Genomic DNA, 11,512 nt, shown 5'->3' with positions numbered 1-11,512 from the left:
TTATTATTAAATGGTCTTTTGGATGTGCACACCTGTATGCTTTTCTTTGCTATTTGCATAATGACAAACAAAGTTATTTCTGAGTTATTTCTGTTTCACTGATAAAAAAAAAATCCCAGTTTACAGATGCCACAAGAATGGTTGAAATATGAAATTATATTTACATTAATATATTATTTTAATAATTGTCTTCTGTTATATATAGAGAGAGAGAGAGAGAGAGAGAGAGAGAGAGAGAGATTTTAGCAACTTACTATGCATTCAGGAAATACATCTTATCATTTTATGAAACTCACATTTCCAGATGATCATGGTTTTCACAAAAACTGAGAGAATTCTCCAGTGATTCACCTTCACTGTTGATTTTTTTAAGTAGCCAGTCACACTAGATAAACTAGCAAAAGTATCATGGCTAACTGCTCTGTTTTGTTTTGTTTTGTTTTGTTGCTTATTCCCTCGTTACTCATTCAATGGGAAGCCATTATTCAGAACTAATGGAAGAATTTATGGGATTGTGAGGTCAGGAGTAAGCCCCGCCCTTTAAAGTGCGCCTTTAAAAAGCCTGAGACACAGCACTGCGCCAGCACACACGCTTGAGTTTGAGTTAGGCAACAAGTGAAGGGTTGATGGATGGCAAACGATGATGTTTACTTCTCATAACTACTTCTGTCGTGCATTTCTTTGTCATTGATTCCACTTCTGCATTTAAAGTTTAAGGAAAATCAATTTCAGCTCATCTTTCGTTGTCAGAGGTGAGTGAAGGTGTTTAAATAGCCTAATTCTGCATTTTTAACACTGAAGACCATTTCAGTAAATATATGCAGTCACAGGTATAATATCTTTCCACCTCATTTATTGAAACGTTTCTCTTTTTTTCAACAGACATTTCAGCCATCTTCATCTGACATTCATCTATTAACCAAAAATGAGCAACACAAAGTAAGTTCAGTAGTTTTCTGCAAAATAATGCATGTGATATTATTACAGAAAGTTCACTTTTAGTTTTATTTAAATCACAGTATGAGTTCAAATGTATTTTGGGATATAAAAAACATTTCGCACTAGTCCACATTGTCTGAGACCACAAATAAAAATGCTTTATTTTGCATTTTATAACTGAAATGTAATAAGTTTATAATGACATTTTTTATTATAAATGTAAATTAATTAGATGTGACTAAATTAGATTTTTTGAAAAAATGTGTTCTCTCTTTTGGACCCAGTTGCATGTCTCCATATTTTCCAAATTGTCTAATATAGCTTTTCCTCCATGTGTTTTCACAGAAGCTTTGGATACAGCATCTACACTTTCCCTGATCGTGTGATGCCGGTGGATCTGGCCATGCATGCACAGATTAGCCCACCGGTGTCTCAGCTCCTTGGCATGTCTGCTCTCAGGGCTTCTCCACCCAGCGTGTCCTCACCAGAGCTTCAACGAGCCAGCCTTTTACCCCCTTCCCCTACATCTTCACTATCTTCATCCAGCTCTGCCAGCTCCCTGTCCTCATACTCTCCTGGCAGCAGCACATCACGCAAGAAGAAGCGAGTCGTGTTCGCTGATGATAAAGGTCTCGCTCTCACATCCGTGCGCATCTTCAACACTGACCCTTCGGAGACGGAAACGGAAGACGCCCCCCAACCTGAGGAGCATGTGAAGCCTAGAACGCCCATGCAGAGCGTGAGACTGCGACTTAAGCTTGGTTTTCCACAGCCTGTTGCAGACCGTGCAAGCTTGAAGGAAACCTTAGTGCAGATGGAGAGCTGTAGCCTGAGCGAAAGGGAGTTGAGCGGGACAGTACGGGTCTGCAACATTAAATTCGACAAGAATGTGTTCATTCGCATAACTTTTGACTCATGGCGAAGTCATAAAGACATTGCATGCACTTATGTAAGGCAACCAAATGCAGGTTTGGAGACTGACTTGTATTCTTTTAATGTGTCGCTACCGTCCGATCTGGACCCGAAAGAGCGTCTGGAGTTTCTAGTGGTGTTCCAGCCCGGCAATAGCAAGCTGCAGCTCGTGGACAACAACAAAGGTAAAAACTACCACATTTTTATGGAAACCAGGGTGCCGGAACCTCGGCTGGTGACGACAAGCAGACGAAACTTCGTTATACCAAGTCCTCAGCGTTATTCTGCATGGCCCGGGGTCAGAGGTCAGGAACTACATAGGATGAGACACCTGCCTTGCAAAGGCCTGCCCTACACAGACCATCTGTTAAACAGGACCTGGGGAAGAATGGCAAATGTTTCTCCGTTATGTTAAAACGGGACGGGATTTAATTGCAAATTAAAAAACGTGCATAAATGGAGCGATTGTATGCACCATGTTATACATTACGCTTGAATGGACACAACGCTTGCTGGTTTGCACAAATGTGAATGTTTACTTTGATATGTACATTTAAATGTATTTGAATTGCATTTACTTTGCACATTATACATTCCTTCTACAGCTAAAATATAAGTTTTAAGGGAACCTGGCTCACTTTCCCTCTCACCTGCCTTTTTTGTATCTGAAGAGCTAAACTGACTTGTAAAAGTGGTGTAAATTAATTCTTTGTATATATGTATTGTATGATTATGTATTTATTTTGAAGTCTACTATTAAAAAGAAACTGCTTTCCATTGAACTTGATTTATGTGTCTCCCGCTGCATGAACTGTGTCACTCTGTCAAGTGTTACTGAACAACATTATAGCAATAACAGGCACTGGGTAAAAGTTAGTATACGTGCCTGAGGCTTTTTCATGCCTGAACTGATCTAATAACAATGTATTATATCAAGGCACTCCTCGGGTCTATTATCTAACTCAAACCACACCTAGCAACCAGCAAAACAATTAGTGTGCAAGAATGTTCCAGATGTTCGAATGGAAAAGGGACATTTCATGCCTCCAGCTTTTGAGAATGTCAACAACACACAGTACACCACATCAATGAACTTTTACATAAGTGACTTCATTTACCAAACATGACAGCTGAACAATCAAAGTTTGTTAATAATATAATACATTAAATTAAAAAAGTAGCATTGTAAAAAAAAAAAAAAAAAAAAAAAGTTTTATACTAACGTAAATTATATTTACAGTATAAATGATGAAAGGATGTGTTAAATTGATAAAAAGTGATAGTAAAGAAAATATATTATTAGATTTTTTTTTTTTTTTTTTTTTAATAAATGCAGTTCTTTTTAACCTTTTATTCATCAAATATATTAGACAGCAGAACTGTTTCCAACACTCATAATAAATCAGAATATTAGAATGATTTCTAAATGATCATGTGATAGACTGGATGTTACACGTGACACTGAAGGCTGGAGTAATGATGCTGAAAATTCAGCTTTGCATCACAGGAATAAATTTTTTTTTTAAGTATATTCAAATAGAAAACTATTATTTTAAGTTGTAATAATATTTCACAATATTATTGTTTTTTTCTGTATTTTTGATCAAATAAATGCAGGCTTGATGAACAAAAGAAACTTCTTTCAAAAACATAAAAAATAGTAATGTTTCCAAACTTTTTTTATGTCTGTACTGTATACATATATATATTCAGTGAGCTAAATGTTTATTCAGTAACAGCTCTGATGGATTCAGTCTGTACATAATTGTTACACTGATTCAAAAATAGTTTTTGAGTCTTTTGACAAATTTAACAGTTTAATTAGCTGTAAAATATATTCCTGGATCAACATTCGTTGTTGTTTCTGGAACAACATGTCAATGTAGTCATTGCCTTAGGAATGAGGTGAGAGTTTCTAGTAGGTTTAAAGGGACAATAAGTAACTTTTTAGGTATTTTATTATCTAAAATCAATATTTTTATTCATAAATATGCCCTCAATGGTGTACAAATACCTATGCCAATGTTTAAACTAATCCTCGTAAATGAAGAATTTATTATCTTTATATACATGGGACGGGTAGGTTGACGGAGGCTTCCATGTAGTTCCGCCATCTTGCAAAACTATAATAGCAGAGAGGGACAAAAAGTACTAAGCCAACGCGTTTCCACAACGTGTTTTCGGTCAGAGCCAGAAACGCAGGTGCAGAGCAGTGAGAGGCGCTTGAAACTGCACCGGCAAGTTTAAAAGTCTGGATTGCATTCTTATTATGGACCATACATATGCCGCGCCACAGGAGAAGAAAACATCGTCGCCAAAACAGTCAAAAATAGAACGTAAAAGGAAACGTGACCGTAGATTACAGAAAACGAGTTAATGTCGGGGAAGCTTTTTCTAGGTGGAAAGAGCTAATGCTTGATAAAGATTTCAAAAGAGACGCTGAAGTGGCCAGTTTTCTTCTCGACAGGTAAGTCAGTGTTACAATCTATATTACAATATTTTTTTTATATCTAACAATGCACATTATTCAGAAAATATAACGAATAAATTAGACATAACTACTAATTACAATATTTCATGTTTTCCACAGTCAGTAATTCATACTGTAACATTCGTTTGTTTATGGTCATGTTGCTGTTTGTTTGAAATAACACACCTGTTCACCTGAAGGAAAACTCGACGAAGTGCTATTAGAAGACATCCTGTCAAAGCTTTTTGGTACATATCGCCTACCGTAGATGCAACGCGCATTTGAAAAAGCGAGGCGCTGGAGAGCAAAATTAGTTTGAATGCAAAATACAATTTCACCACTAGATGGGAGTAATTCCTACTTAGTGTCCCTTTAAAGTTGAAAGGATGTTGTTTGGGGTCAGAAAAGAAAACATTAATCATGTTTAACATTGTAATCATGGCAGCTGTCATTACTGAAAAAAAAAAATATGGTGACAAGGATGTCAGTGCCTGTACATTTTACATTTAATAGCCATGTATTAACTGCAACGATGTTACTAAATCAAACAGCTGAATTATTCGTCTTATGTTTTATGTACTTGTGGACTGCTGGTTTTTACCATCAACCTGCCAGGGGCAGCAGATGGAAAATTAGCCTCTATGGTATATAGTAGCTTTAAAAATTATTTTATTTCATTGTTTATTTATTTATGCATTCTTTTTTATGCACTCAAGAAAAACAAGCTAAACTGTCACTATTGAAATACCCTTTCAAAAGGTATTGTGCGTACCTTTAAAGTAGTATTAGGTACCATTTAATGGTAAATAAGGTGCAAAATTCTCTTTTAGCTTCAGGATACGGCCCTAGTGACAGCTTTGTACCCTTTTTCTCATCATTTTCACAGTATTTTTTAAATTGTTAAAATTTCTCAAATTTAACTGTCAGTCATGCACATTTCCTCAAATCTGTTTGCGACGAGCCAATTGGCTAAGAGCTCCACAAGCCTACATTTGGTCATGTTAAGCGACAGCTGCCTGAGAAATACCTCTGAGATGAGTCTTCCCTCAATCACATTCTTTCCTCTCCCGTATGTTCTGTGCTGAGGCAACACTGAGAAAACCAAATACCACAGTCACTGGAATTAGAGGTTTCATGACTGACACGAACGAAAGAAGGTGAACTCCCCTCTCTGTTCTCTACTTCAACATCAGCCTTGATTCCGTGAGTGTGAGGTTATCCTCATGCAAACCTGTCCCTAGTAGCTCAGGGTGTCTCTCATGAAAACCGGTTCACACTTTTAATGATGTAAGTAGCTAACCTGTTCTATCTGTGAACAGCCTCATCTCGCCCCTGAACACATGTAGCAGTGTCTTATTCTCACAGCATAGATTAGATAATGGAGAGAAAGGTGGGAATATTTCTAGGGACTCGTGAGTCTCTTGAAGGGAACAGTGAAATGCTATACGTAATGAAATCCCTTTACAAAGGGCTGTTAGCACTGTGTACAGACAGTTGCTCTCAGGAGGTTTTGCGATGAGGAGGTTCTCGTATAGTCTACTTATTGAGCCTGCAGGAGTTAGTGTCCACCAATAGTTTTGGAAATATAAAAATGCTAAATTAAGCAATGGCCCTGTGAACAGATAATAAGGTCTCTGTCCTCTTTTGTTTTGCAGTTTTTTATCACAAAGTCCTCAGTGGCATTTCACAAGAAGTCATTGACTTATGTCTTAGACAACCTCTACCTCAGATTTAAAAACATTCAAATGCACCGCACACATAATAAGTGAGTCCATACACACACACACACACACACACACACACATCATCATCATCATCATCTCACATTCAACTGTTTTTAGATATTTAATTTATTTATTTTAATATAAGTCGCTGTTTTCGCAACTGCTTTAAAGAAACACTCCACTTTTTTCTTTTTTTTTAAAGGCTGATTTGAATTCAATGTTCTACCACTTGAGCTACAGGAACATATATATATTCATTCTACAAATGCATGTGCAATAATTGTTTATGGATCTACTATATATATACTATATATATATTAATGCATTTTTAAGAAATAAATCAACCAACCAATCGATCTGATTGAAACCTGGGGGTGGGACTTTAAGGACTTTGAAACAATTATAAATAATAATTAAAATAAATAAATTAAATAATTAATACAATTAATAACATATCATATCAAGTGATTATTAAAACATAAAATGTTATTATTATAACATTTTTAATACAAAATAAATAAATGAATACATAAATACATATATCTAATCTGTTTCCAAATCTAAAGCTGTGGGGGGGGGGGGCTAAAATAAATAATATATTTAAAATATGAGTAAAAAAATAATTATGATTAGTGCATGGTAATCTCACTCTCAATTGTAATTTATTAAATGATGTGACTAATTCCTGGCAAAACTAGCGTTTCGACTTATAACCAGTCACTTCTCATTATATTTTAGACAGGTCAAGACAGGTCAACACGTCATGCACTGGGAATGTGTTTCATCATGGGAGAAAACAAATGTTTGTCACCATAGTTACCCATTTATTTATCCATATATAATGAAGAAGCTGGAGACAAATATCCAACAGATCTAAAACAAAAAAAGAAAAGAAAAAAAAGTGCACTTTAAATTAATTAATGACTTAAAAGCATGCATATCACATGCAATCCCACATGTGTTTCTTATCATATGTAAAAAAAACAAAAAAACAAAAAAAACAATTTACATTCCCTAATTGATTGGTCATTTGATGCTGAAAAAACTCCCTTAATTTTCCCTTCAGTAAATAGGAATCTGCAGCGGTAACAATATAGACAACCAAGTAGAAACTGAGAAGCTGAAATGGCTGTCACACGAGTCTTCCTTCGTTCCTCTCCTACACACTCAAGAACAGGGACAGGAGAATCATTGTGAGGACATCCCAGCCGTATAACTACAGCTATATTGAGCAAATAGATACCGCTGGTATTGGAGTAAAGGTTTCGTGCCTGGATGGCGTGAATCGAGTTACAGCAAGTAAAAGGCAGGGAAAGCCTCCCACGACTGCAGCCATGGCTAGATGACGACTTACTGTGATTGGTTCAGCCCCTGTAGTGAGGCGAACACACTGGAATGTCCTTGTCTCATACCTCTCCCTTGTTATGTGCATTGATTGATGCGTTACCGAGGTGCCTCCCCTCCAACAGTTTATGTTTGCAATGATGTCAGAAACAAAACAAATCAATCCAAACCACCTGCATCCACAGTCTCCTTATTCTGCTCCCAAACTCATGTGCAGCCCTTTCACTTTTACAAATAAAGCTTCCTAAAGGGAATTTCACAGAAGAACCATTTTTGGTTCCTCAAAGAAGGTTTCATTGAGTTCCTAAAAAACATTTTTTATCTTAGTGTGAAGAACATTTTAATAATCTAAATAATTGTTTTTTTCCATTACAAATCATTGTTTATATAATGGGGAGGTTATAATCTCACTAGTTTAATTTGTCTACAAACAATGTCTAATAGTTTATAGAAGAATATCATTACAATTTCCACCACTTAGCATCACAACTTTATAATAGGTTTATATTTGGTTAACATATTGGGTTTGATTCTGACAGTGTGATTCTGATCTTGATTCTGAATTAAAATTCAAATTTTCTGGCCTCCTTTGTCATAGCAGTTTTCCACATCCTAAATACATACAACTGAATTATATTTTCATAATTTGTGTAATTTCATATAATTACTGTACAGCTTTATTGTAAATAACTCTCAATTAAAAATATTTGTATATTCTTTAAAAAAAAATTCTTCTTGTTTCAAGCTCTTCAGGAATGTTGAAATGTTGCAATCCTTGGTAAACAAGTACACTCATTTTAGACAAAATGTTCGGTTGTGTTTGAAAAAAAAACAGGACATAAACAATGTCTTAAATTCTGTGTAAACAATAATATAAATCAATTTTACACAAAAAATAAAATAAAATTGATCCAGCTTATTTCACTCATTGTTTAGATTAGTATAATAAAAATATATATATTACAATAATAAATATTTTATAATAGATTTTGATATGCAATTTTTTTTAACTGGGCCTGGAACTATAAAGATGATACAATTTTATTTCTATCAAAGAAAAAATCATTCATTAAAAATAATAACAATAATAAGAATAATTATATATATATATATATATATATATATATATATATATATATATATATATATATATATATATATATATATACAATCTTATTTGACATACCATAAAATTAGATTTTTTAATACTATAAAATCAGCATATATAGAATCATTCTGAAGGATCATGTGACAATAAAGACTGGAGTGATCACGGGAATAAATTACATGCATACGTATGCAAATAGAAATTAATTATTTGAAATAGTAATAATATTTTACGGTATTCATGTTTTTGTTGTTGTTTTTTTATCTAACAAATGCAGACTTGGCAAGAGACATTAAATAACTTTACTTCACTGAACAAAGATTTTGTGGATTTTGGCAGGAGATCAAACATCTGTTATCTCTCTCTGTTACCTCATTCTCTCATGTCTCTGAGTATGATATGATTCACATTATTATATGTGCAGCAGCTGGTATCATGACTGTGAGCAAAGTGCATTCCTACCTACAAACATCAGACCTGATGAAATATAAGATATGTCATGTCTTCCCTCAGCAGGGACTACTGTATGGAGAAATGAACTAAATGGATGAACTTCAAGAATGGGAAATATGTGCTTGCTGTCTGTAAGGCATAATCACATACAATTTTCCCATGCAACCATTACATTCAATGTCTTTTGTAAAACAATAATGTTACTTTTTCAGGCTCCCAGCAACCTTGGCGTGTCAGGAAAGACCTCTCTCATTCCTCCGCCTCCCTGAACTCTAATTTCACCACAGGTTTTGGTGATTTATTCAGTCTAGTGAATGAAGCAACAGACTAGAATGTCTGTGTGTGAAAGTTTGTCACACTGTACATACTGTTCCTCTTCCTTGTCATCTGAGGTGATTTATGTAAGTAATTCAAAGGTGCCTCCCCACCAAACAAACTTGCATTTTTAATATTCTCTGAGTGGACCTAATTATATGGCCTTATTGAATATGATATGATTCATAATCATATTACGTTGTGTCATATGGAAAAAGCTAAATAAACTTATCATAATCTTTTGGTCATGTTCCAAAACCAAGCTGGTGGTTATTAAGCCTCTTATTAAGAAACCACAACTAGATCCTAGTGAACTGGCAAATTACAGACCCATTTCAAATCTTCAGTTTATATCTAAACTTTATTTTAAAAAAAGTTGTGTTTGCTCAATTGTGCTCCTTCCTGAAAAAAAAAAATAGATCTCTATAAAGATTTTCAGTCGGGTTTCAGACCCCACTACAAATGACTTGCTTCTTGCATCAGACCAAAGCTACATCTCATTGCTAGTTTAACTTGATCTTAGTATTGCGTTCGACACCATAGATCATGAAATACTCATAGATTGAGTTCAAAACTATACAGGTATTCAAGGACAGGCTTTAAGATGGTTTAGATCCTACCTGTCTGATCACTACAAGTCGAGCGCAGCGTTAGTTTAGTCAGGCCACGGAGGCTCCGACCAGCTGATGCGGTCAGCTGTCAAATAGCTCCAATCACTACCAGTCTCCAGTTAGACACGGGACATATATACGTGGCACTACTGCTCGGTAAGTATGTTCAAATGTAGCCTGACTACATCAGACTTCGTAGTTCCACTCAATTTCAGTTCGCTTCTGTACTCAGTCTGAAAAAATGAAAAATCATCTCCCAGCTTTTGTCCGGCTCTAAACCAGCCGGCCAATCAACGAACAGAGGGCGGGCTGAGAGCCGTGACGTAGACGCTAAACTTAGCGTAAGCGCCGAATTTAAGATTGTAGTTTAGGTTATGGAAATCAAAAATTAACAGTGGACATGGAGACACGGGATGCTATTCGCTCTGTTGTGGAGAATATTCCCGGCATTTGCCAACTGAATCCCAAACATGTGTTTGTTTCACATTTTGAATGGAGGTGATGTTGTGACCCTACTCCTGATAGGTTTTGGGGAAAGTTTAATTTATCAACTGTTACCGATCGTCAGCGAGAAACTGAGGAGGGGCTTGCTGTTTTCTCCCGCTGTAGAGAACACCCTTGCTGCTATAACTACAGGGCCAGCTGTTCTATCCCTCAGCGAGGGACGAACACCCCTCAAAAAAAGAAAAAGGGCCTGCTGTTTTCTCCCGCTGGAGAGAACACCCTTTGCTGCTTTAACTGCAGGGGCCTGCTCATCATCCCCTGCATCTCACTACTTAAATTAAAGAGGGGCCTGCTATTCTCTCCCTTCTTTTGAGGGGAGAATACCCCTCTGCTAGCCAGTTGGCTGCATTAAGAATATCTCAGTAACATTGTCTTTTCTCTTTTGCAGGGATGGAACAAGGTTGGTTTGGGGGGTTCTTCTTCTGGCAGTAATACCTCTCATTATGTTTGGAGGGGTTAATGTTTAAGCTCTTGTATGTTCAATTAATTTGGGAGCAAGAACCCCCATAAGGAACTATACCGCCAAAGAAAAAACTGTGTTCAATAAACTCAGGTAACTTGCCAAAGTGGTCCTGTCTATATATCTCAACAAGACTAGATGAAACTTCTAAATTATCTAACCTAACAGACTGTGTTAAAAATGTAAAAATGCCTTTAGTATGCTACAGATACATTCAGAAAGGCTAAATCTCTGACCACCGCATAATCACCATTCAATATTAAACACTATTTTTAAGCCAAATACACTCTGAAAAGAATAATTTTACAGACATCTGGAAGTAAGACACAGTTTTCTCCACACTCGGTGATGAAATCGGCCGTGTTTTGGATTTACTGTTTGAATTTGTTTACTGGATGCTTGGACTTTCCAGGAGTATACCGGCTTAAAATGATGTGATCGCAAAAGCATGCTTTATTTAAGTTTTAAGATATTATTTTCATTATAGAGTGCTAATTGAAATTAGTAATCAAGAATTCATTATTATTCTACTACTCTACGTGCATCCCCTGACATGCTCTCGTGCACCACACACTTAAATCATTCAAATATAAAGTCAGTCCTACCTAAGTTTCACAAAAACATAAAGACGAGGAACGAGGAAGGGAAAAACACTGGATCAGGTGTATACGA

The 11,512-nt window shown here is 35.9% G+C and overlaps 1 protein-coding gene across 1 annotated transcript; it reads left to right on the top strand.

Annotated features, from left to right (window-relative positions):
- Positions 1-596: 596 nt before the first annotated feature.
- Positions 597-2,638, top strand: LOC127966676 (protein phosphatase 1 regulatory subunit 3B-like). The gene is made up of 3 exons (XM_052567836.1): positions 597-752; positions 883-939; positions 1,285-2,638. Exons 2-3 carry the CDS (start codon positions 926-928, stop codon positions 2,264-2,266), a joined length of 996 nt encoding a protein of 331 aa, XP_052423796.1. The 5' UTR covers positions 597-752; positions 883-925; the 3' UTR covers positions 2,267-2,638.
- The last annotated feature ends 8,874 nt before the right edge of the window (positions 2,639-11,512 follow it).

Source organism: Carassius gibelio, chromosome B10 (assembly GCF_023724105.1).
Source record: "Carassius gibelio isolate Cgi1373 ecotype wild population from Czech Republic chromosome B10, carGib1.2-hapl.c, whole genome shotgun sequence".
NCBI lineage: Eukaryota > Metazoa > Chordata > Actinopteri > Cypriniformes > Cyprinidae > Carassius > Carassius gibelio.
This window is presented reverse-complemented; position numbering and strand designations above follow the sequence as displayed.